At 37.6% G+C, this 26,539-nt stretch overlaps 1 protein-coding gene across 1 annotated transcript; it reads left to right on the top strand.

Annotated features, from left to right (window-relative positions):
* Positions 1-4,839: 4,839 nt before the first annotated feature.
* On the top strand, positions 4,840-7,112 carry LOC127544247 (cactin-like). The gene has a single exon (XM_051970793.1). It carries the CDS (start codon positions 4,968-4,970, stop codon positions 7,110-7,112), a length of 2,145 nt encoding a protein of 714 aa, XP_051826753.1. The 5' UTR covers positions 4,840-4,967.
* The last annotated feature ends 19,427 nt before the right edge of the window (positions 7,113-26,539 follow it).

Below are 26,539 nucleotides of genomic sequence, written 5' to 3'. Positions count from 1 at the left end.
CCATATATTAGGACATAAAGACCTCAAAATTAAATGCAGGAAGGCAGAAATAGTAAATGTTTCTTTTCAGATCACAATGCAATAAAAACTACATTCAACAAAAAGTTAGGGATAAATAGAACAAAAAGTAATTGGAAACTAAATAATCTCATCTTAAAGAATGATTGGGTGAAACAGCAAATTATAGACACAATTAATAATTTCACTCAAGATAATGACAACGGTGAGACATCATACCAAAATTTATGGGATGCAGCCAAAGCGGTAATAAGGGGAAATTTTATATCCTTAGAAGCTTATTTGAATAAAATAAGAGAAAGAGAAGATCAATGAATTGGGCCTGCAACTTAAAAAGCTAGAAAAAGACCAAATTAAAAACCCCCAATCAATTACTAAACTTGAAATTCTAAAATTAAAAGGAGAAATTAATAATATAGAAAGTAAAAAAAAAAACTATCGAACTAATAAATAAAACTAAGAGTTGGTTTTATGAAAAAACCAATAAAATTGATAAACCTTTGGTAAATCTGATTAGAAAAAGGAGAGAGGAAAATCAAATTAGTAGTCTTAAAAATGAAAAGGGAGAGCTTTCCACTGATGAAGAGGAAATTAAGTGACATTGCCATGGAGGCAATAAACATATGACTACTTCACAATGGCCATTCTCTTTGTATCTTTTGGCAGACAAAATAGGAGATAGAATAGACAGATAGAATAGAATAGAGTGGCAAATATGAAATAGAGTTGGAAGAGCAATAGAGTGATTATCAAGGAAAAGTTTGGAAGAATCCATTAAAGAAATATGCCATGAGGCCTGGGTTTGACATTGATTGGCAGGTTAAATCCATAGAGGAGTTTAACATACTAACCAGAGTCAGAAAGAGTAAGGAGAAAGACACCATTAAAGGGAAGGCATTGTAAGGGGAAGAGAGTAATCTTGTAGTGATCTTAGTCCTGAAAAGGACTTGGCAAAGATTTTGATTATGAGAGATCTTTTATAGAACCTTAGGGGCTTCTTCAGAAAACCATGGGAGTAAAGGCAGGAACTCAGAGGGAGGTATCAAGGAATCAGATGGATGCATCTGGTAGACCAAGTCCTAGACATGTCTAAAAATAGGCTAATCTATCTCAAAAAGTTGTTTAGAAGTGCACAGAGGTTGGGGGATGAGTAGAAAATGGAAGTTGATAAAGAGTTCCATACTCACAATCACTCTATACATCCTGACTGGGCTTTTTCCTGACAGAAAAAGAGAATAAGTCCACATCAGAAAGACATTAAAAAAGAGAGAGAATGAAAGTTTCCTACCTGTGAGGAGCTCCAAAATCTTTCTAGATGACAGAAGCAACACACCTTAGAAGTAACTATTACTACCATTCAAGAAATCAATACCAAATTATTTAATTGGTCATTCAGTCCCATTACAACTCCCATAAAAGTGGCTACTAAAAATCACTTTCTCTTCTATCTCATAAGGATAGCATGAGGATCAAAAGAAATAACAGGATTTAGGAGAGCTGTGAGAGATTATATAGTTCAACTTCAGGGACAAATCACTTTGCTAATCTGGGTCTTAAAGACAATATGTCTGAACATATTAGATATTCATCCAGGCTTTGTCTCAACTGAAAATTTAATTTAAAAAATGCCATCATTGCAAACAATTCTTAAGAAAGACTTGTCTGAAGTCACACAAGCAGGAAGCAGCAAAGCAATGAATGATTTCCATTTGGCTTTCAGACTCCAATCCCAGCACACTCCAGTGCCTGATCCTTCTTTATGAAAGGAATATTGATAGAAAAAGGCCAAAAGGAGAACTGAAGTAAAGTTAAGTCATTATGTGATGTTTTCTTAAAGCCCATAAGCAAAATCCATGAGATATCATATCTGATGAATTATTTTCTGATAATCTATTCAATTATTCAATAACTAAGCTTAATATCTAATTGCCCAGAGAATACATAGTCTTCACATTGCAAAGAAAGAATAATGTAAATTCATTGACAACCCAGCCAAAAGTCCTGGAATAATTTTTAAGGTTCAATAAAACAGGATCTGGTTCTTCTTTAAACTCCATCTTTTCTGCCCTGTGCAGGTCAAATGCTTAATAAATGCTTATTGAGTTGAATATGAATTGAGGACAGATTGGACATTAGCCTTGAAATCTTTTTCTGAGCACTATTTCCTGAGCAACTATTCATTGCAATTCACCTTGAAAAATGAGGGAAATAAACTAAGGTATATGTGCTTAAACATTAGTTTCTTCCCTTTTTGCTTTTTTTTTTTTTACATAGTTTTTCAAATAATAAAAATTATTTTTCTTTCTACCATACCCCCACTGTAATACAAAATACTTGTAACAAACACATATAGTCAAACAAAACAAATTCTTAAATTGGCACATCCAAAAAGATATGCTCCCTGTTGCATATTTAATATGTAACTTCTTGAAAAGAAGTAACATTCTTCATTGTAGGTCCACTAGAATAATGATTGGTCATTATGTTGGTCAGAGTTCTTGTCTTTCACAGTTGTTAATTTTTCACAATATCATAAAAATGACCTTGGCTCATTTCATTCTTCATCAGTCTATATAAGACTTCCTAGGAAGTTTTTTCTACTTTTCTACTTTTCACCATTTCTTGACACATTAGTATTTCATTTTACCTATATGCCACAATTTAGTTTAATTTAATTTAGTTTCTTTTTACTTTTTTTAATTATACAAATTTAATTATAGAAAGAATGAAAGGAAGGAAGGAAGGAAGGAAGGAAGGAAAAGGAAGGAAGGAAGGAAGGAAGGAAGGAAGGAAGGAAGGAAGGAAGGAAGGAAGGAAGGAAGGAAAAAAGAAAGAAAGAGGCACATGTGCAAAAATGTTTATAGCAGCTCTTTTCTGAGAGCAAAGAATTGCAAATTGAGAGAATGCCCATCAATTGTGTAATGGTTGAACAACTTGTGGGATGTGATTATGATGAAATATTATTGTGTTATGAAAAACTATGAGCAGGTTGCTCTCAGAAAAACCTTGAAAGTCATATTTGAAATGATGCAAAAGTGAAATGTACTATGAATAAAGTAACAGTAATATTGTAAGATGCTCACCTGGAAATTGTTTCAAAAAAACTGATGGTGTTTAAAGATATAATGTAGCAAGCTTTTTTTACTTTTCAAACTTAGGGTTTTTTTATTGGTCTGTTTTCCTCCACATGATTATTATGGATATATTTTGCATGCATGACTACACAGGTATAAACATGAAATTCCTTGCCTTCTCAATGATGGAAGTGTGGGAAGGGAGGAAGGGAAAGAATTTAGAATTCAAAGTTTTAAAAATTGTTTTTACATATAGCTGGGGAAAAACAAAATACTAAATGTAAACTAAAAATAATTTTTTAAAGGAAAGGTTGTAGTTTGAACCTGGATACATTTAAACTAAAAATGATGTGTATTTACTGTTAACTAGAATTGCAACATGGAAACAATGATTTAAAAAATAAAATTATAAAACTCTAGTTCATAACTTTACTAGTGATTAAAATCTGGGTGGGGTGGGATGCAGATTGGTATTGTTCTCAGATTTGATTTTGGTAGTGTATTCTAAATTAACTTTTCCCTGAGTTATTGGTTCAATGATAAGTACTACACAAAGGGAGTACTGAAGGCTTCAGTGACTGTCTCCTCCTAGAAAGGTTGAGGGGCATAGGTGAAGGCAGGATCCCCTTGACTCACTTTCCTTATTGTTATATTTCCTTCTGAAAAGGAAAATTTCCTACTGAAGGCCATTCTAATTCTGTCAGTGGTACCCTGTGCACTAGGAATAATTTAACCTTTACTTTTACAGCTGTTAACCATCTACTAATGACTCTTAACTGGAATCAAAGCTGAGGAAAATGTATGCTTATGTCAGGTCATTCATGATCCATGAAGAAACAGTTTTGATATTAGAATCTCATCCTTCCTTTCCCCTTTCATAGCAAAATTCAACCAGGGCAGTCAATTGTAAAAATTTACATTTTTGATGAATATTTCTATTAAAGTTCTCAACGGCTGACATTCCAAGAAAAAAGATTTCAGGGTTTAAAATTTTACCGTTCTGAATATGTAGCTATTATTAGTTAGGAATTCTTGTATAGGATTATGTCCTTAAAGTATGTCATTCTTTGTGGCTGATTTGAGGAAACTACATTGTCAAAGGGGAACAGGACAAAAAAAAAAAAAAAAAGTGATGCAGTGATACATATAATTGAATTTCAAAGTTTCTAGGAATCAGGATTAATGCCCCTCCTCCTCTAGAGAAAAGAGGCCCTAGGATTAGGAGAGGAGTTCAATCTAAAGAAATTCACGGGGAGTTCACACCTAAAGAAATTCACACAACCCATCCAGCATCATCCCACGGGATGAGAGCAGGATATAAAAAGTGCCTCTTGGTTTCTGGCTGCTTGTCGTGCATGTGGCTCCATAACCCGAAGGACTACTAGTGTTCTTTAGGGCCTGTGGAAACTGCAACTGGGGTTCGGTGGGATCAGAGCTGTGATGAACTCCTCAAAGAAACACTTCAAGGAGAAGGAGTGTGTGACCAGTAGCAGGATGGGGACAGCGGGGAGTTTGGAGCCGGGACCTACGGAACGTCCGCGGCATCGCGTGCATAAGAAGCACAAACATTGCAGCGGGACCTTGGGCAGCGGCAGCGGCAGCGATGAGAGCAGGCCCCGAGATCCGTGCAAGTACAGCCGAGACCTCGGGGCACAGAAGGGAAGCAGCCGCCTCCCAGACCAAGTCGAAGATCGCAGCGGGAGCCGGCACGGACGCGAGAACGGCCAGACCGAGCCAAAACGGAAGAGGGAGAAGAGGGATGAGGCCTCAGAAGCTGCCAACGGCTCCAAGGCCAGCTCTGGAGGTGGCTCATCTCTCAGCATCAAGGACACCAATAAACTCCAGGCACAGTTGGGCCTCGGACTTTTGCAGGTCATGGCTGCCCAGGAGAAGGCAGCAGAGATTCAGGACTCCAGAAGCCAGAGGGGCCAGGGGAGCAGAAGGGAGAGCTCAGAGCTGAGATGGGGATCAGATTCCGAGGAAGAACTACATAGGAGGAAATACAAGAAATATCAGACTTCTGAAAGGGACCATGGAAGCCCAAGAAAGTCAGGAGCCAAATTTTGGGAATCTTCCCTGTCACATTCTGGGAGTGAGCTCAAAAGGGGTCACAAGAGAAGACATGATTGCACATCACCCACCTCAGGATCTTCGACATCACCCTTCTCTCAGAGCCCTCAAGAGGGTCTGGACAAGAAATTGAGCCTCCTGGAGCAACAGAGGTTAAAAAAGGAGAAAAAGCAGCAAAAATTGTTGAGGAAGGCCTTTGAAACACCTGAGGAGAAACGGGCCAGGAGACTGGCAAAGAAGGAGGCCAAAGAACGGAAGAAGAGAGAAAAGATGGGCTGGGGTGAAGAGTGTATGGGCTACACCGATACTAACAACCCCTTTGGAGATAATAATCTACTAAGAACTTTTGTATGGCACAAGGCACTAGAGAAGAAGGGGTTCAGCCACCTGGAAGAGAAGGAGCTGAAGGAGAGAAACAAGAGAATCCAAGAAGAAAATCGACTAGAATTGCAGAAGGTGAAGCAACTGTGCTTGGAGAGAGAAAGAGAGAAAGCCAAACAGCAGCAAGAACTGGAGAGGCTGCAGAGGGAGAAGGAGGCAGAGCATTTTAAACCATGGCAGGAGCAGGAAGACAACTTCCATCTTCAACAATCGAAACTTCGTTCTCAAATTCGCATAAGGGATGGAAGGGCCAAGCCCATTGACCTCCTGGCCACATACATCAATGCCGAGGACAATGACTTGGCTGTGGAGATTCATGAGCCCTACAACTTCCTCAATGGCCTCACAGTATCAGATCTAGAAGACCTTTTGGAGGACATACAGGTATACATGGAACTGGAACAGGGTAAGAATGAAGATTTCTGGAGAGATATGACTATCATTGCAGAGGATGAGATCTCCAAACTCCACAAGCTCGAGGCATCTGAAAAGGGAGAAGGAAAGCATCGAGAAGCAGTTAATGCCTCTGTTAGTTCTGATGTACAGTTGGTCTTCAAAGGGAAGACCTACAATCAGTTGTGGGAGATTTTTCAGGGCATTGAGAGCAAGATCCAGAGAGGGGGACCCAACCTGGATATCGGCTTCTGGGAAAGTGTGTTGCAGCAACTCAAGGTACACATGGCCAGATCCAGGCTCCGTGAGGATCACCAGGATGTACTCCAGAAGACATTGCTTTCAACACCTTACTGGTCCAGCTGGTACAAACTGCTATTCCCCATCCTCAACAAAGAACCTAAAGAACAAGGTCACTTAACACCTCAGGCGAGACCTTCCACCTCAGGTACCTCAGAGGAGCCAGAAGCTGAAGTCAAGGCCAGAGCTGAAGGCAAGGGAGAGTGGGAGGAAGAAGCTGTGCCAATGGAAGAAGACTTGATCCATCAGAGCCTAGAGGACTATGATGCTGGCAAGTACAGCCCCAGATTGCTCACCACCCAGGAGCTGCCGTCTGATGCTCATGTGACAGGATCAGAAGAGGATGTTCAGTGCCTATTGCTTTCTCGGCAACAATTGCAGGGCACAGGAGATGCCAATGAGAGTGCTGAAGACAAGTTCTTAAGCCAGGCCAAGGAGGGCATGGGAGCAGATGAATCCCAGTTTAGTGTGGAAATGCCCCTTACAGGCAAGGCATATCTGTGGGCAGACAAATACCGGCCCCGAAAGCCTCGTTTCTTTAACCGAGTCCACACAGGCTTTGAGTGGAACAAGTACAACAGGACCCACTATGACTTTGATAACCCCCCACCAAAGATTGTGCAAGGGTACAAGTTTAACATCTTTTACCCAGACTTAATAGACAAGCGTTCCACACCCAAGTACTCCTTGGAGGCATGCCAGGACAAGGACTTTGCTATCCTGTACTTCCATGCTGGACCTCCTTATGAGGACATTGCCTTCAAGATTATCAACAGAGAGTGGGAGTATTCACAGAGACATGGCTTTCGCTGTCAATTTGTCAATGGCATCTTTCAGCTTTGGTTCCACTTTAAGCGCTACCGCTATAGGAGGTAGGAGTGTTCCTATCCAGAATCTGTTTCACTAGGTTTCTTTTCTCGTTTTGACATTTTAATCTTGTTTTAATATTTAATATTAAAGCTTTGTATTGTTCAAAACATATGTGTGGACAATTCTTCAACATTAGCCCTTGCAAAATCTTGTGTTCCAATCCCTCCCCCATCCCCCTTCCCCCTACACCCTCCCCTAGATGGCAAGTAGTCCAATATATATTAAACATGGTAGAAATATAGGTCAAGTCCAATACATACACATACAATTATCGTGCTGCACAAGAAAAATCAAATCAAACTAGTTTTTTTTTAAGCCAAATTCATATTAGTGGGAATATGGGAAAATGGGTTAAAGGAAAAGACTGGTAAAAGGTGTGTGTGTGGGGGAATTGGAGGTTAGGAAAAACTTTAAATGTCACACAATTATATATTTAATTGTAGAAGTGATAAAGAACCACTAGAACGTATTTAGGGGAGGGGTAAGAACTTTGACTGAATGGAAGATGCAATATAGTATGGAGGAAATCTCACTGATTTTTGAATTTAGAGAGCTTTAATTCAAATGTTAGCTCAACTATTTAACAGCCTTCTAAGTTGGATGCATCAGTTGATCTCAGACTTTAGTTTTGTTATCTACAAAATAAGAGGATTAGACTAGATGTCCTTGCCAGATGTAACTATGAGACAATGTTTCAATTTGTCAAAATCTCTTCAAATGTGGGACCCAGAATTGAACGCAATCGGTTGAGAATTTCCATAGTAAGGCACAATAGAAATACTTCACCTGAGTATCATATTTCTATTGACACAAAACTACATTAACATTTTGGTTTGGGCCTATTATTTTCTTTGTTTTAAATGAGCAACAATATCACTGTTCATAGGGACTTTGTGGGCAAGTCACTGGCAATTATGCATTTGGACAAGTGAATTTTTGAAACTAAATGCAAATCAATTGTGGTGGTTTATATTTCTAGTCAAAATTATAAGAGTGTGAGAGTGTGTGTGTGTGTGGGGGGGGTGGGTGAGATAAGTGATTCTCTTGAGCTTAAGAATTCTGAGCTGCAGAGATCTAAGACAATCAGTTGTTCATGTTAAGTTCAGCTTCTATATGAAGGGAGGGAGAGAGGAAGGGGGAAAGGGAGGAAGAGGGAGGGAGAGAGAAAGAGAGGGAGGGAGTCAGAGAGGTGGAGAGGGAAGGGGAGAGGGAGAGACAGAGAAAGGGACAAAGAAATATTCAATGAAGATGGAGAAAATTGATCATCATAATCTCTCCAGGTCAATTGTTTTCTCTCACACTTCTTAAACCACTTGCTCTGCCCTTTAACCACACATTCCAAGGATGAGGGCTCTGTTCTTAGTGCTCTCTCCAGCTCTCTATGAACCATTTTGTGGCCTCCCACCAGTAGAAGATAGCAGTGTGGTCATGTTAGGTCACTATTCTCTCTAAGAGCCGTCCCTTTGTTATTTCTGAAGGCTCTATTAAAAGAAATGCCCCTAATTGGAGACCCGCTCAACCAGTAATCCTCTTTAACCAATGCCTCACTTTATTAGACATTTGGCCCATGTTACTGTTTACAATGCTGCCAAGCCTAACCACCTTCTTCTTATAGGCTGTGGCTAAATCACCTTCAAATCGCCAACAATGAAGACTGATCTTGAAACTCAGCAGCCACTGAATGTTGTTTCAACCAGCTTCTGGGCCCTGGAGCTCATCACCTGTCTGAGTGGCATCTCTAAGGAAGGTTCAGCTCTCTTCTCACTCCCAGGTTCAAGCAATTAAAGAATATGAGGCCACCATTTCTTTCTATTAGATAAAATGGGAAAATGTAGAGGACATGATAGACTGACAAGAGCTTAGGCCCTTGACTACCTTGTAGAAATTAGAAACATTTTCAAAGGGACAAAAGCAAAAGCTATTACATACCCTATTTCGACATAAAAGAACCTTTCAGAATTAACATTAATAGTCTCTTCATTCTAAAAAAAAAATTAAACTTTTGGAAATAACCCTTTCAAATTTTTGGATCAGGTTAAAATTCTGCTCCAGGTTTTTTTTTTTTTTTAATCATCTATCTCTCTTCTCTCCATGTCTACTTGTTCACACCTTCTCCAACATAATTTAAACACTCCCAAACCAATAACCCTTCTCACTAGTACAGCTGCAGAACTTGGAAAGGAGGTGGCCCAGGGGGTGGGCCCAGAGGTATTCTGCCAAGAGATAAAGGATGAACCTCATGTCCAGGCAAAGGAAGTAGAGAAATTGTCCTGGTGGGAAGTCAATAGGCAGAGAGATTTTTGAGGAGAGAAGGGGACTGCACACCAGGCAATGGCATGTCTCTTGGACCAAGATGTTGGAACAAGCATGAGGCATGTTGAGCAGTGGGATGCTTTATATATGCTGAGCATTCTTTACAGCATCAAAGTATTGCCCAGTACAGCTGGGCTCTCTTCTGCTCATACTGCACCTCTAACTTTCCAAGTTACTTGGAGATATCTGGATTTTCTTTTTCATAGAGTCAGACAATTCTCTGAGCTTGAGTACGTTTTCATTTATCTGTAATAATTTATCTATAATATATCATTATATTTATTTCATTTATTTTTCCTAGCCTGAGTCAGTGGAATTCATGAACTTCCCACTCTTGGTGGATATGCAGATCTTTGCCCCATTTCCACAGCTTCTATGGCTTAGAGAAGGGGGGACAAAACCTTTTTCATTCAAACCAATGCTCCAAAGTATTATTGGTAAAGGCTAGAACAGGTCCTCAAACTTTTCTGTCCCTCAGACTGTTGGAGGGCCGGACTATAGTAAAAACAAAAACTATGAACAAATTCCTATGCACGCTGCATATATCTTATTTTGAAGTGAAGAAACAAAATGGGAACAAATACAATATTTAAAATGAAGTAAAGTTAAATCAACAAACTTACCAGTATTTCAATGGAAACTATGGGCCTGCTTTTGACTAATGAGATGGTCAATGTCTGGTTCCATATTTGTCACTGCTAGGCATAACAAGTGATGCAAATGTGCATCCATTAGTCTTGATCTGGTTGGAGATTTCAAATTTTCATTCTAGAAAAAGTCTGTTCACAGACATAAGTGCTGCCAAAGATGGTTGCCATTTTGAGTGCATGGTTCCTGAGATGAGGATATGTCTCAGAGGGGAGAGATGCATAGAAATTATGAAGGCTGCTTGACTTGAATGCATCTTTCAGAGAGTCACAATTCTGCAGTTCAGCCAGTTCCATTTGGTAAATTGTATCCACATTTTCAATGTCAATAGAAAATGGGTTATGGAAAAGCTGTATGTCCTGTTCATGGAGATGAATCTCTTCAAATCTAAATTGGAACTCCTTTTGCAATTTTTCCAGTGAATCCACACATGTTTTGTTTGGGAATGCAATCAACGATTTTTTCTGCTAACAGATTTTGAATTGTGGGGAGATGACAGAAGTTTTCCTCCTTCACTTGTTTGATGAGGAGGCCTAATTTTACTTCAAATGCTTTGACATGTGATTGCATATCACAGATGAGTTTCCCCTTTCCTTGAAGTTGCATATTGAAATTGTTGAGTAGCTCTGTTATATCTGTCAGAAAGGCAAGGTGCCATTTCCATTCTGCATTATTGAGCTCTGATACTTCTTTGTTTTTTGAAACCAGAAAAGTTGTAATCTATGGAAGTAAGTCATAGAAACATTTCAAAACTCTTCTCGACTCAGCCAATGGACTTCTGTATGATATAGAACATATTCATATTCCACATTTAGCTCAGACAGAAATTCCTGAAATTGTCTGTGATTTAGTGCATTAGCTCTAATGAAGTTAACACAAGATGCCACAATTTTCATAACAGAGTCCCACTTCAGTGATTTACTACACAGTGCTTGTTGGTGGATGAGGCAGTGTATGGCTATTGGATGAGAATGGTGAAGTTTGTCCGTCTCTTGGTTAATGTGAGCAATTACTCCTTTCTTAGACCCCATCATGATAGGAGCCCCATCAGTTGTCACGCTGGCTAGTTTAGCCTAATCCAGCTCCAAACCATTCATAGTTTGGCAAATCTTTTCATAGATATCCTCTCCTGTAGTTGTTCCTTTGATGCTTTGCAGTGCACCAAGCTCTTCTATGACTTCAAAATAATCATTCGCCCCACGAATAAAAATTAGAAGTCGTGCAGAATCACGAACATCATTGTTTTCGTCGAGTGCTTTTTTGTGTGTGTGTGTGTAGTTTTGCAAATGCTGATGCAAATTGTCTCCCATTTCTTCAATCCTCCATGTAATTGTAGGTCCTGAAAGACACTGTACTAAATAAATCGGCCTTCTCTGGACACATCTCTTTGGCAACAGAAAGAAGGCATTCTTTAACCAATTCTCCCTCCACAAATGGTCTGCCAGTGCATGCTATTAGCTTGGCAACTTGAAAACATGTTCGCAGTGATGAAATATTTATCTGCTTCTGCTTTACAAAAATATTTTGCTGAGTTGTCAATGTATTTTTCAGTTTTAATATTTTATCTTTTCTTACTTCTCCAACCAAACAATCATAGTTATCTTTATGTTGAATTTCATAGTGTTGACGCAAATTATATTTTTTGAACACAGACACTATATTCTGGCATATCAGACATACAGCTCTTTCCTTGTACTGCATGAAAAATAATCATAAGTCCACTGTTCTTTGAATATCCTACACTCCGAGTCAATTTTTCTTTTTCTTGACATCATTATTTCCTAGGGATTCCAAATTGCTATTAGTAAAATACCAATATACATATACAGCGCTACAAAAACAATATACCAGCAATAACTTTGCCCAGAGACATACAGACTGCAATGCCCAACTTCCTCCAAATTGCCTCTGCGCTGTGATGCCTCTGTTTCCTGCACTATCTCTCCCACTTTTCATGCTCCTGCTTCTGATCTTCCCTACTGCAGTGAATTCTTCCCTACTGCAGCGGCGGTGACATGTGCAGCATGCATTGTACATCCCCGCGCCTGTCTGCTGTGGTGGCTGCCGTTACTGTACAAGGCCATCAGTTCTCTGTCTTCTGCATCTCTCTCTTCTCCACACCACACACCCCAGCCTGGGAACTCACCTCACTTTGGTATCACTTCACACTCTGTCTCTGCCGCCCTCAGCCCAGTGCCAGAAGTGTGCGTTGTTAACACGAGTTTAGGTCCAACATCACTTCTGGTCTGATTTGGCTATAACCTGGCAGCTGCATAAACATCCTCAGCAGGCCACATCTGGCCTGCAGGCTGGAGTTTGAGGACCCCTGGGCTAGAAGATGATCAGATTTTTTCATCAGACTGTGAAACATCCAACTTTCTGCTGCTCTTTGGAGCCAGTGAGGGTCACAGCCTTGCCTTAGCAGCTGGAAAGCCCTACTTGGTGTCTTCTGAGGGGGAAAGGAAGCTTTCCCTTCAGCCTGTTGCTCTGGGTCATGGCTGTTGCCCAGCATCTGGAGATCCACCCCCTTCTCAAGTCACTTCTCTTTTCTGTTTACCTGGCAAACATCACAAACCATCAGGCTCCTGCACCCAAAAAGAGACTAGGGGGTAGAGAAACTTCCCAGCACTTAGTATTTATATCTCCATAGTGAGTTAGCAAGTTTAAAGGAGGTAACTTTAATTTGATTTTTTTTCTGTCTCATGATTGTGATTGCCACCTTTCAAGGTGGAATCAAATAGAGTTCTCTCAGTAAAAAAAAGTTTATCCTTTGGATAGAGTTTTAGCAATAATTTTAAGTAAATGAAGTTAACCAAGTTAATGTTACTAAGAAAAAGGGTTATTTGGGGGGGGGACTGTGGGCATCACTCCATGGCATCCCAAAGATAAAGTATTCAGATGAAGTTTAAATTAAATCTAGGGGACCATCTTTGCTTCTTAATTCCGCCCAGTATATCTCACACCAGAGCAATGTGTTTAAAGCTCCAAAAGCTAAATGTTTTTTTTATTTTTATTTTTATTATTTAAGTAACTTTGTGGCTTTTCTCTCAAAGCCTTAAATGCTATCACTTTAAGATTTCAGTAATTTAATTTCAAAATGTATTTTACAATTACAAAATCTAGTCTTCTAAGTAATGTTGGTGAAAATTCTGAGAAATACAGTCCTCTTGATCTGTACATTATTAGGAGTCAACTTTCCAAATTCTAAAAGGAAAGAAAAGAAGGTGAGTAGGACTTTTAATATGGAAAAACCCGTTTCTGTTAAGTAGGCAGTCAAGACTTTCTAAGCTGTTAACACAATTGGGAATCAAAATGTATCCTCCAAAAATTCTTCATATCTTCAGGTGATTTCATTTTAGGTAATCTCACTTACATGAAGCAACTGCTAAAGCTCCACCCCAAAGGGAGCTTATTCTTTTTACCGAGAGGGAAACCCCTTGTCAAATTCTACTTCCAAAACTGTAAAGTTTTAATCAAAAAGAATCTTTCTACTTATTACTCCTTTTAAAATATTAAAACTTAGGGGAGTCTCACCCTGTTTTTTCAGTTCCCCCCAACTATCAAATTTTGGTCCAGTCCTAAAGAAAAAGACAAATCACAGACCAAAAAAAAGCATGTAGAAATCAAAATTGAGATGTAAAAGCTCTGTTAGAAAATGTGCTTCCCAGGACCAGGAGCTTTTATGAGTGTTGATAACCTCCCATCTGAGTTGTTTCCTTTAAACTATAAGTAAAAGAAACATCAACTGCCACCACAAATTCCCAGGAAAAGCAGAAAAAGAGGGGATTGGAGAAGCAAAGTAAGTGTGGTTCAAATAGTAAAGATCCCTTTTAGAATGCTTTTTCCACATCCTTACCAAAAGACATTCAGGGTCTATTCCAGCAGTATTGTTCCTAATTTGTTACCTCCAAATATTTTAGAAGCTTTTACATCAAACCTACATCTGTTTTCCTGATCAGTGCTCCTAATAGTGTGGCCCAGGGGCTTATTATAAATGAGTCCTGTCTTATCCAATGGATAGATCCATAGATACTTCAAGATCCAGAGATACTTAAATACTTAAAATCAGTGACTCTCAAGATACAAAGCAAAAAGGGATTTATTATGGTCTCACCAAACAGGACAACTCCCAACAGACAAGGTGTTAGTAGAGAAGTGCAAAGTGCAAACTGAAAGATACAAAACAGAACCCCACCCCTTCTGACCTTTTCTCACATTGCCTGTTGAATTCCAATTTACCCAGAAACTAAAATATTGACCGCAGAACACAGTTTACCTATTAGGTACTTAACTGCTAATGAAAGGGTTGGGGTGGGGAACAGGAAGGAAATGTTGTTTATGTGAGATAATTGAACACCTGAGCTTATAGCTATATACTCATTACTGCAAAGTCACAAATCATAATTAGAGCACAGATCAAGACCACATCCTTATGAGAGCTCTTCACTCAGTTGATCCTATTCAATCTCTCCTATTTATTTATTAACCGTTGAAGACCTCTCATACCATTCTTGATAACATTTCCTCATCCATCTTGTTCTCAGTTGCCAATCCCTTTGTACCTGGTTTGTCCTTTTTTCTCTACTGGGATCCATCCTCATCCTTTTTAAATCTCCGAATCTAACTGGGCTTCTCTCTTCAGATTGTTCAATCTTTCCTATCCTGACCACTGATGTGTATACTACCCTTGTGACAAATTGTATCTCACAGAGGAGACAACAAAGGGAGTTGTATAATGCAGCTTAAAGCTATCAGCAGGAATCAAAGAACCTGTTTCCATCAGCTGCCTCCAGATCAAGACCACCAAAACAAAGTAAATGGTGAGGACAAACTCTGGAATGGGATGTGGACCAATTTTCTTATGTATTTGGCAATTTCCTTCAGTATTGGTCCATTATCATCAATTTTTACACAGCAAGTAGATTAAATTTCCCACAACTACCTTCTTCAACCAATAAGTATCCTAATACCAGTCTTTGCTGGAGTACTGCTTCTCTAGTCTGGTCTGCTAACAAATTCAGTGCCTAAGTCTCTTCTGTCTAATTATTGTTTTGACCATGGCCTGGAGTCTAATGAGCCTGTTCAATATACAAATTGGGGTTCTGTACCCCCAACTCTCATATAGGGCCACAACCCTGTGTGTCTCCGGTAATTAGGGTAGGTTATACTTTACAAATAAAGATGCCTATTAGGAAAGTCAGCAACAACAAATACTAAAAGAATCACATATATGCATCTAATAATAGATGACTAGACCAAATACCTACTTATTTAGGCTATATTGACCACATATTTTCAGATAGGAAACTGTAAGATCTTACATACTTGAATTGTGCACAGTTTCTCCTGAACACTTACCCTGATTATAATCATGTCCCTGCTTTTTATAGCAAATTTTTATAATCAAAAACTGATCCTTCACACCTCAGCCTGAGAGCGAATATATGACACAATAAAGCCTCCTTAGCTCAATTTGACTTTAGGCAATTATATGCAATGATAATTCTACCTTATAGTCAGACTCAGGGTTAATCAGGTGGGTTCTTTTTCAAAGGAATATGACTGGAAAACTTGTGTCAGAAGGAGTACCACTTAATTGGAGACCAAGTTTGTCTTCCCAATTTTACCTAGATATTAAGGTTGACACCTTTGGAGGTGGAATCACATAAAAGATTCTCTCTATTGAACAAATGACAAAAAGATAGACCTACAAGTTTTTTCCCCTTTAGGTGGAGTTTTAGCAACTACTTTAAGCAAAAGAGGTTAATTAAGTGCCCATTGTATGCCACTTGGGAAAATTTTTTTTGGGGGGGAAGGATATCACTCTATAGCATCCCAAAGATAAAGTTGTAGATGAAGTTTAAATTAAATCTAGATGTCCATCTTTGCTTCTAAATTCTAAATTCTCACACCAGGGCAATGTGTTTAAAGCTCCAAAGCTTGATTTTTTTTCACTTTTTATTTTTTAAGAAACTTGTATCCAGGCTTTTCTAACATAACCTTAAATACTATCATTTTATGCTTTTGATAATTTTTTTCTTGAGGCAACTGGTGTTAAGTGACTTGTCCAGAGTCACACAGCTAGAAAGTGCTAAGTATCTGAGACTAGATTTGAATTCAGATCCTCCTGACTTCAGGGCTGGTGCCACCTAGCTGCCCTGACAATTTCTTTTCAAAATGTATTTTACCTTTATAAAATTATTTTTATAAACAATGTTTGTGAAAGATGGGAGAAATACAGCTGTCCTATGTGTAAATTTTCAGGACTTAAATTCTAAAAGGAAAGAAAGGAGTGTGAGCAGTCAAGCTTTTTTAAACTGTTGACATACTTGGGAATCAAAATGGATCCTAAAAAATTACTCTTTTTCAGTGAATCCATTTAAGGCAACAACAATCTCTTAATTAGTCTCACATAAAGCAGTTGCTAAATCTCCAACCAAAGAAGGAAAAACAGAACTTATCATCGTTATTGAGAAAGAAACCCCTTATTAGATTCAACTTGGAAAACTGTAAACTCATAATCAAAATAAAGATTCCTTTTTCACTTAAAGTTACCTTTTTTCAAATGTTGAAACTTGGGGGAATCTCACCCAGCCTTTTTAATTTCCCCTATTTAGCAAATTTTGGTTCAATCCTAGAGGAAAAGATAAATTTCTGACAAAAACCATATAGATATCAAAGTTGAGATGCAAAAATCTTTAGAAAATATGCTCTCCAGGACCTGAAAATTTATGTGTTGATAACCTCGTGGTTGACCTGTTTCCTTTAATCTCTTAACTACTAGAAGCATCAACTGCTACAAATTCCCAGGAAAAGCAGACAAACAGGAGATTTGAGGGGGGAAAGTAAGTATGGTTCAAATTCTAAGAATCCCTTGGTAAAAATGTTTTTTCCCACATTGTCATCAAGAGGGCATTCCAGGTCTACTCTAGCAATCTTGTTCATATTTGGTTACCTCCAAATATTTTAGAACCTTTTTTCATCAACCCTACGTCTGTCTTCCTGATCATTGTTTCTAATGGTGCTGATCATAATGAGTCTAATGTCTCATTCAATGGACAGGCCCATAGATATTTTAAGATGAGTAAGTACTATGATTCTTCTTATTCTCCTGAATAATTAGTCTTCCCCCCACCTCCCCCCCTTTCAGGACTTGACAGTTAGCTTCAGTCCCTAGCAAAAAAATTGTCTGTAGGTCTGTTCTTCTAGTACTATTGGCTAGAGATTTAAATGTACTTCCTAAGGAAAGGGACCTACATGTGCAAAAATGTTTGTAAGAGCAATTTTCATAGTGGTAAGAAACTAGAAATTGAGTGGATGTGCATCACTTGGAGAATGGCTGAATAAATAATGGTATATGAATGTTATGGAATATTACTGTTGTATAAGAAATGAGCAGGAGGATAATTTTAGAAAGGCCTGGACATACTTCCATGAACTGGTGCTAAGTGAAATGAGCAGAATCAGAACATCAATATTATTCAATGATCAATTCTGATGGATGTGACTCATTCTAACAGTAAGATGATTGATGCCAGTTCCAGTGATCTTGTGATGAAGAGAGCCATCTACACCCAGAGAGAGGACTGTAAGAACTGAATGTGAATCACCACATAACATTCTCACTCTCTTTGTTGTTGTTCACTTGCATTTTGTTTTCTTATTCATTTATTTTTTTGATCTCATTTTTTTTGTGCAACAAGAGAATTGTATAAATATGTTTATACATATTGGATTTAATATATTTCAACACGTTTAATATATATTGGGCTGCTTGCCATCTAGGGGAGGTGGGGACAGGAAGGAGGAGAAAATCTGAAACACAAGGCTATCAAAAGGTCAATATTGTCAAATTATCCATGCATATATTTTTAAAATAAACAGCTTAAAAAAAAAAAACAAAGAAAAAGAAAAAAAATGTACCTTGTAAATATCTCCGAATAAAACTTCAGAGTGTCTTGGTCACTTAAGCAAAGAAATCACCATACAGGATAAGAACTCCAGAGTCTTGGTCAGGGTACCTTGTGTTGGTGAACACAGACCTCTAGACCGAGATTGTGAAAATTAGATGACTGTTTAGTTTTTTAATAGAGTTTAAAATTAAGACAAAAGAAGTAAAATTAAATTTAAATCAGATAAATGAACTAAAAGCTAAAGGTTAACCTGATGTGAAACAAAGGAAATAACTTATAGATATAAGCCATAAATTCAAATAAGAAAAACTTTATTAGATTTAATCAGGGGTGGGGATTCACACTCTTTTTGGAGAAATAGGTACTCTAGATAGGCTATAACCTCTGTAGTAACCATGCAATAGGGAATCAGGGAAGGCACTTGTGTTTTGGAGACAAGATAAAAAAAAAGACATGCCTTATTGAGTTTAAGCATGCTCAATAATTTAGACACTAGCTTTTACAAGAACACAAAATAAAATCCTTTCCTGGCTTTATTAGGGGAGAAGTTCTGTAGAATTCTTGGTAAGAAAATTTTCTTACAAATTGGGGGCGCCTCAGGGATCCAGATATCCTGATTATGAAGCAGCTATAATCAAAGGACATATAGATTTATCCCTTTAGAATCAAAAGAGTGGTAGATTGGCTATGGATGGTACAGTTCATTGTCCAGGACCTTAAGACGATGTTGATGACTAAGAAAACTGAGGAATTCAGGAAATTTGGAAAGAAAGGAGACTGTTGACTAGGAAACTGTACACCAACCAATGGTAAGGAAAAAATGGCTATTTTTTTATTGCCATTGATAGTCAGCATTTTATGGGGGAGTGGGCCTCAGAGGTGTTGGACATAAGGATGATGGGGAATAGAAATTAAAATGTGCCAAAGTAATGAACAAAATAAGGATACCTATGTGAAAGTCCAAATAGTTTTGAAGGGAGGATACTGAAAAATAAAATAAAGGGGAAGTACAGACAGTCTTATAAGAAAGATAAGAAATTGAAAACACTAGCTTTTTCTTCTCTCTCCCTGTCAGCTAGAATGCAGGTGGGTTCTCTATGCTTTATGCCAACCTACATATTAAGTTTTCTTTTTCTTTCTTTCTCTCTTTCTTTTTTTGCTGAGGCAGTTGGGGTAAAGTGACTTGCCCAAGGCCACACAGTTAAGGAAGTGTTAAGTGTCTGAGACCAGATTTGAACTCAGGTCCTCCTGACTTCAGGGTTGTTGCTCTATCCAGTGTACCACCTAGCTATCTCCCATGTTAAGTTTTCCAGAGATTAAACACTTAGTTTCCAGGTTACTAGCTTGAATTAGATTTGGTTCAGAAGACACAATAGGCAATGACTGTAGTAATCTATTGTTTAATAAACCTACATATTCCACTTTTTAGGGTAAGAACTCAGTATTTGAGAAATTGGTGGCAAAACTGGATATTATAACAGAAACTTGCATTGACCAACATCTCATTCCCTATACCAAGATAAAGTTAAAATAGATTCAAGATGTACACATAAAGGGTGATATTATTAACAAATTAGGAGAGCAAAGGATAATTTATCTATCAGATCTTTGGAGAAGGAATGAATTTGTGATCAAAGAAGAATTTAAGATCATAAAATGCAAATTGGTTAATTTTGACCACATTAAATTAAATTTTTTTTTTGCACAACCAGAACCAATGTAGCCAAGGATCAGGGACGCAGAAATCTGGAGAACAACTTTTACAGCCACTGTTTCTGATAAAGGTCTCATTTCCCAAATATATAGATAATTGAGTCAGATTTATAAGAATACAAGTCATTTCCCAGTTGATAAATGGTCAAATGATGTTAGAATCCTAGTGTTAACTCAGTGGAATTGATACAATTCTTATTGGTTCACACATTAGAGCAAATGCTAACAAGGTGTTAAGTCACTGGTATTGATAGAAACAATGCTTAAGTTAACACCTTTGAGAATTCACACATTAGCTCACACACTGGAGTTCACAAGTATAGGAGATACACAAAACTTTGTAACTTAGTGAATTCACACCTTCCATAATCCCATTCTCAGAGGAGGAGTCAACCTTTGGGCTCACACCTTTAAGAGATCATATATAAAAAGCTCTTAGAGCTTCAATTAGTCAGTCAGTAGAAAAGATTGAGCGGGGAGCATCAGTTGGAGATTGAGAAGCCACGAGTTGGAGTTGAGCTAGAGGTAGAAGCTGGAAGAGCTAAAAAACAGCTGCAAGAGCTCTTGGAACTGGGCCCAAGGAAAGAGATAAGACTTGGAAGGAGAAAATAAACATTTGGATTTTATCAGCTGGCTGTATTTGAAGTGATTATTTCTTTGAACCAAAACTAAAGCTGCCTCCAGAAAACCTCCCCAAGAAACCTGCTCCCAGAGAACCATTATATTTTAAAGAAGAGAACACCACAAAATGATATGAACAATTTTCAGATGACGACATTAAAACCATCTATAGTCATATAAAAATGCTCTAAATCAGTATGCATCAGAGAAGCGCAAATTAAAAGAACTAAGGGACCACCTCATACCTATCAGATTGGCTAAGATGACAGGAAAACATAATAATAAATCCTGGAGGGAATGTGGGAAAACTGGGTCACAGATGCATTGTTAGTGAAGTTGTGAACTGATCCAGCCATTCTGGAGAGCAAATATGTCCAAAGGGCTTTGATCCAACCATGCAACTACTGGGTTTGTATCCCAAAGAGATCATGAAAGAAGGAAAAAGACCCACATGTGCAAAAATTGTTTGCTTTCTTTTTGTGGTGGCAAGGAATTGGAAATTGAATGAATGCCCATCAATTGGGGTATGGCTGAATCAGATATGGAATATGAATGTAATGGAATATTATTCTCCAAGAAATGATGAGTAGACTGATTTCAGAAAAGCTTGCAAGGAGATGAACTAATGCTGAGTGAAGTGAGCAAAACCAGCAAAACATTATACACAGTAACAGCAAGACTGAGTGATGATTAAATGTAATAGTCTTAGCTCTTCTCAACATTGTATTGATCCAAGTCAGTTTGGGATTTGGGATGGAAAATGCCATCTTCATTCAGAAAAAGAACTATGAGACTGAATGGGGAATTGAAGCATACCATTTCCACTTTTTTCATGATTTTTCTCTTTTTTTATTTTTCTTTCCCAACATGACTAATGTGGAAACATATTTAAAATAACTGTACATGGATAACCTAGCTGAGGTTTTTTTTAATTTCCTTGTGAATGAGGGGAGTAAGGGGGAAAGGGAGAAAAAATGTGAGACTAAAAATTTTGGAAAAATGAATGTCGAAAACTATCTTTACATGTAATTGGAAAAATAAAACACTATTGAAAAATGGGAGAAAAAAGAATAAATACAAGTCAACCTCAAATGTTTCTTTTCATTTATTCATCAGCAAGCTGAAGATGGGATAGGAAAATGTTTAATAGTGTTGGGGTTTAATCAAATAATCTGTGACATAGTCTTTGTGTCCCACACAGCTTGGGGCTTGCTTGAGATTTTCAAATTCTGCTTTCTGGTTTGGGTCAGGGATGCCCAAGAAAGGTGTCATGCCAGAACTTCTGGTGGCTTTCATATTTGGCTCCAGATTTGGGACTCTCTTAAAAGAAAAAAAAATGAAAAAAGAAGCCTTAGGGTAATAAAACAGAAGCCTCCCTCTTCTCTTTCTGCCTTTCTGAAACTGGTAATGAGAACCATCATAAACTGTTCATCACAAAGCAGTTAACAGTGGTCACTTAAGTATGTGTGCACAAACCCAGGTAAGTGAGATCTGGGTTGTTGGGGCTGCATGAGCATAAGCAGTTAGAGTCTGTAAGGATAGGAAAGGTAAATTCAAAGTTGGGCAGAAAGGAATCATTATTGAAAGTGCTGGCTGATAGCCCCTTGAGGTCCAATTTTAGTGATTGGGATTGGGTATGACAAGTACAAACTTAAAATACTCAGAAATATCTCAAAGTGAAGAACAGAAGCTTTATTAGAATCTTGGGAGAAGCAGATGGTCCACTCACTGGAGTTCTCCAGTAAGAGGAGGCCATTTTCACAGAAATTAAGGGCAATTATATACTCATCACCCACAAGAATCCATGATTCCCTTCCCTTATCCAGTTAATTTTCACTGCTTGCTTAGATGGAAGCAGCACAGGCTTGTTAAATTCTAGCCAAGCCAATATAGTTGACTTATTGGAGATGTGTTTGCCTAAGTTTATGGTACTTGAGCTAGTATGAGCATTCTGTTATAAGGTTTGTACAAAGAATTTCATTTTCCAAACCCATCAGACCTTCATGAACTAAATTTAGGTTTATAGGTTCAATCTATCTTAGTTAATAATTTTATAAGAAACCACATAATCCCTCACAATAAGGAGATTTATTTAGAGATGAATAATCCATTAAGTCAGAGGAGTTAGAAAGTTTAACCAAGGAGACTTAGTTTACCTCAGGCTTCCTCAATCAACAAATAGAGATAACTAGTTTGAAAACATTGATATTTCCATGCCATTAAATAATTAGTCATGTTTTCTCTAAGTCTTGTTGCTAAGTCTTGAATTTCCTGCAGTTATTATTCTGAGAAGTCCCTCAGTTTCCTGTTTCACCCATGATGGAATACCAAAATATATGGGGATGAAAATTGAGAGGATGCTCCCAAGACTGAGTAAGTCAGACTTAAATCTATATATAAAAGCTGTAATAGGAGATATCCGTGTGTATCTGTATGTAGATGTCTGCTTTGCACTCTGTGTTCTGTGTTAAAACTTAGCAAGCTTGTGAGAGATAAGAATTCAGTCTCTGTGTTGTGAGCTTGGAAAAATATCAGCTGAATTGAAAGAATTATTACTTTGAATTCCAGCAGAATGGGTCAAGGTCAAGATTTTTAGAAGTTTCAGACCATCTTGTTGCTCCAGTGTTAGGGCTCCTGATCCTTGACTCAGGAAACTCAAATTCTCTGCATCAGACTTAGTGTGTGCTGAAGGAAATGCTTTTAGTTCCCATGAAATAGGAGACTGTCCTAGGTTTGGGAAATGTAGGAGAACAAGGGGATGTAGGAGAAGAGATTGGAATGTCAGATGATTTTGGGACCTGGAGCCTGCACTTCTAGAAATAAGAACTAGGACACTCGGTATCTCTCCTGTCTCATGGAAAGAGAGGGAATCTATCCCATGGAGACAGCTTTGAGGTTGTGATTCATTTGAAACTGAAACTCTGACTGGAGAATATATGAAACTGAAATCATTTTGGATGGGTGAGTATATTTGTCTTTGATAATGATAAAAATAATTTGGGGGCTAATTCTATGGACTCTTTAGGGTTTAGGATAATTCAGGAAAGAGAATCTTTCTTTGTCTTCCTCTGCCTCTGACTGTAGCAGTTTTGAAGAGGGGGAGAGAATGGGGAAAATATATTTGGTATAGTAAATATGGCAAAAGCAAGTAGAAGAGGGTAGAATAGAAAGCTAAGTGACAAAGTTTAAGCAAGTAGGAATGGGAAGAATATAAACTGAAATGGATTAGAGAGTTTGGGAACTTTTGGGAAAATGGAAAAACAGTATACTACACTTTAAAACTGCAAGCAAGGAACCTGTAACTTTGTTATTAGAACTCAGGCTTGTGGAACCATGCCAACAAGAATCTCAAAGTAAAAACCCATATGAAGCAAAAATTGGCACTTAAAAAAGGGTCACAAAAAAAAGTGCAAAAAAGAAGAGTCTTCTATGAAGTGGGAAAACAACTAAAAGATATTTTTCTTCTTTTCCCAAAAATTTATTTTATTTAAAGAAACAATAAGAAAAAACAGAAAAGGAATACAAAACAAAATGAAACAAAAGAGAAAATTGTCATATGCCTAGCAGAATATCAGGAAGAATTCAAAATATGTAACAAATACCAATTCAAGAAAATATATGTATATTAGTAAAAGAAATTATATTCATGAGTGTCCATCTCTTCTTTACTTCCTTATAAAATTATTTTGTTTTCTTCTGTGCACTTTTTTTTATTTTATTCTTTTTTCCCCTTTCATCTTTTCCCCACCCCTCAAGCAGGTTATAGTTTAAAAAGGATATGCTTATATAAAGATATGTTGATAAATACATACACATACACACACATATCTTATATGACATAATTACTACTTTTACCTTAACTCTGCTCCAATCTTTTGAGCTGTTGTACTGTTGATGTCAATCTTAAACATATGCTATAAATTTCCCATGTGAAAAAAAAACCATAAACAATTAATCCATACTGAATTCCTTGAAATTGATCTTTTTGATATTGGTTGTAATATGTTGTTTTCTATTAAGTTTGGGTTTAGTTGATAGAAAGTCCTGAAAATCTGAAAGTTCATTGTCCATTTTTTCTTGTTCAATATCATAATTTTACTGGATATCATATTTCTGGCTGCAGGCCTAGTTCTTTTGATTGTTGGTAGATATGATCCCAGGACCTATGATCTTTTATTGTGGCTGCTGATAAATGCTGTACAATTCTAATTGTAGTTCCAGTGTATTTGAATTATCTTTTTTCTTGTTTTTGCAAATTTTTCTCTTTGATCTGGAGCTTTCAAAATTTGTAAATAATGTTCCTATATGTTTTCCACAAGGAATCTCTTTAATCCATAGATTTTTTCTATTTCTACTTTCCCTTCATGTTCTATCACTCAAGGACAATTTTCCTGGATTATTTCTTGCATTATTGTGCCAAGGTCCATTTTTTGGTCACAACTTTCTGGCAGTCTAATTATTCTTATATTTTCTCTTCTTGATCTGTTCTCCAGATCTGTTATTTTTCTTATGAGATGTTTCACAATCTGTTCCATTTTCTCATTCTTTGTAATCTGTTTTGTTATCTCTCATAGCCTCACTGGCTTGCCCTTGCCCAATTCTAATTTTGAGTGTTATTTTCATCTTTGAGACTCTGTACCTCCTTTTCTAGTTGGTTAATTTTTTTCATAATTTTCTTGGATAGTTTTTATTTTTAGTTTTTATTTTTCTTCAGTTTCTCATTTGATTTAAAAAAAAATTTGAGTTCTATAAATTCTCTCTGGGCAGGGAGTCATTTCATGTTACCCTTTGGGGTAGGTTTTTTAAATTTTAGTGTCCTTCTCTGAAGACAAACTCCAGTCTTTTCTGTTCCTATAGTGTGTTTCTGTTCCTATAGTGTTTCTTCTTTGCTGGCTTATTTTTTAAAATAAGAGGTATTAGTGTAAACCCCTCCAATCGTGGGGTGGGGGGATAGTGTCTCTGGATTCACTTCAGCTCTCCCCTCTGACCAGGAAACCAAGAGCTTCATCCTGCAATGAGTGCCCACAGCCTGCAGCATCTCTGCCTTGCTGCCTCTGCACTCAAGCGTGTGCTACTTCCTTCTAGCCCAGGGCCATGTTCCACAGCACTCCTGAGTCTGTGTTTCAATCAACTGAGGTGCCCTTAGTCTTCCAGGATTCAGACCCAGATTCCACAATTAGGGAGATGAAAGTTTCTGTGATTCCTGCTGAGACTCCAGTCACACCTAGCTAGCTAGCCAGGAAGTGTTTACACTTCACATGAGTTAATCCTAGCCTTCTTGTATGGATTTTCTTCAGATCTTCTGGAGTTGTATCAGGAGAACCCCTGTTCTGCCCAGTCTTCTTGATTTTTCAAAATAGAACAAATTTGCACCCCAGGGCAAATATAGACTGGAGAATAGCTCTCCAAGGACAGCTCTCTGGAGAGTTTGAAATTTATTAACTTTCTCTGACATCTTTCCAGAATCTTCCTCAACTAAAAGGTAATTTTGCTTGAATGAAACACCTAGGTAGATTTTAGGGAACCTCATAGACTAAAGCACTGGACAATTTAAAAATAATTTTAAATTGGTATGCGAATTAAAATAGGTAACTTAATTTGTTGTGATAATCTGTTCTACTTGAACTGATAAGTAATGGGTTCTTTCTGATATTATAGAACCTAGATTTGGTTTGTTATCTAGTACCCTGAATGTTATTCAGGAGGTGAAAAAATGTGTTAAAGAATCTGTTATTATCAACCTTCTAACTGATCCAATATAATTTATGAGACTATTTCCACCTTTGTAAGTTAAAAGGAATTTATAGCTAAGACCATTTGGCTGTTACTTATGAAAATTCTAAGATTGTTCGTTGTTAAAACCTACGGTAATTATTGTGTGTGTAGAATTGCAGAGAACTCCCAGGAAGCTAGAAACTTCAGTAACTGGGATGTTACCCTCCTCCTCAGATTGATTAAGAGTGCATTTGAGCTTGAAATCATTAAAAAAAAATAAGCTCCTGGCACAATTACTGGGGCATTGTGAACTTTAAGATTGAGTCCTTAGAAATTAACAATATGCTTCAGAAAACTAGCTCATAGAAAACAGAAACCAGGGTTGGTTACAAAACAATGTTTTTCATAGTAACATTGTGTGAAGATATATAAGCAACATGATTTCTCTCAGTAAACAGTTCTGTTGAATTATCAGCATCCCCATCTCCTTATTTTCAACCTCCACTAGCC

Source organism: Antechinus flavipes, chromosome 1 (assembly GCF_016432865.1).
Source record: "Antechinus flavipes isolate AdamAnt ecotype Samford, QLD, Australia chromosome 1, AdamAnt_v2, whole genome shotgun sequence".
Lineage (NCBI taxonomy): Eukaryota > Metazoa > Chordata > Mammalia > Dasyuromorphia > Dasyuridae > Antechinus > Antechinus flavipes.
The sequence above is the reverse complement of the archived record's forward strand: the minus strand, read 5'-3'. Positions and strand labels throughout refer to the sequence as shown.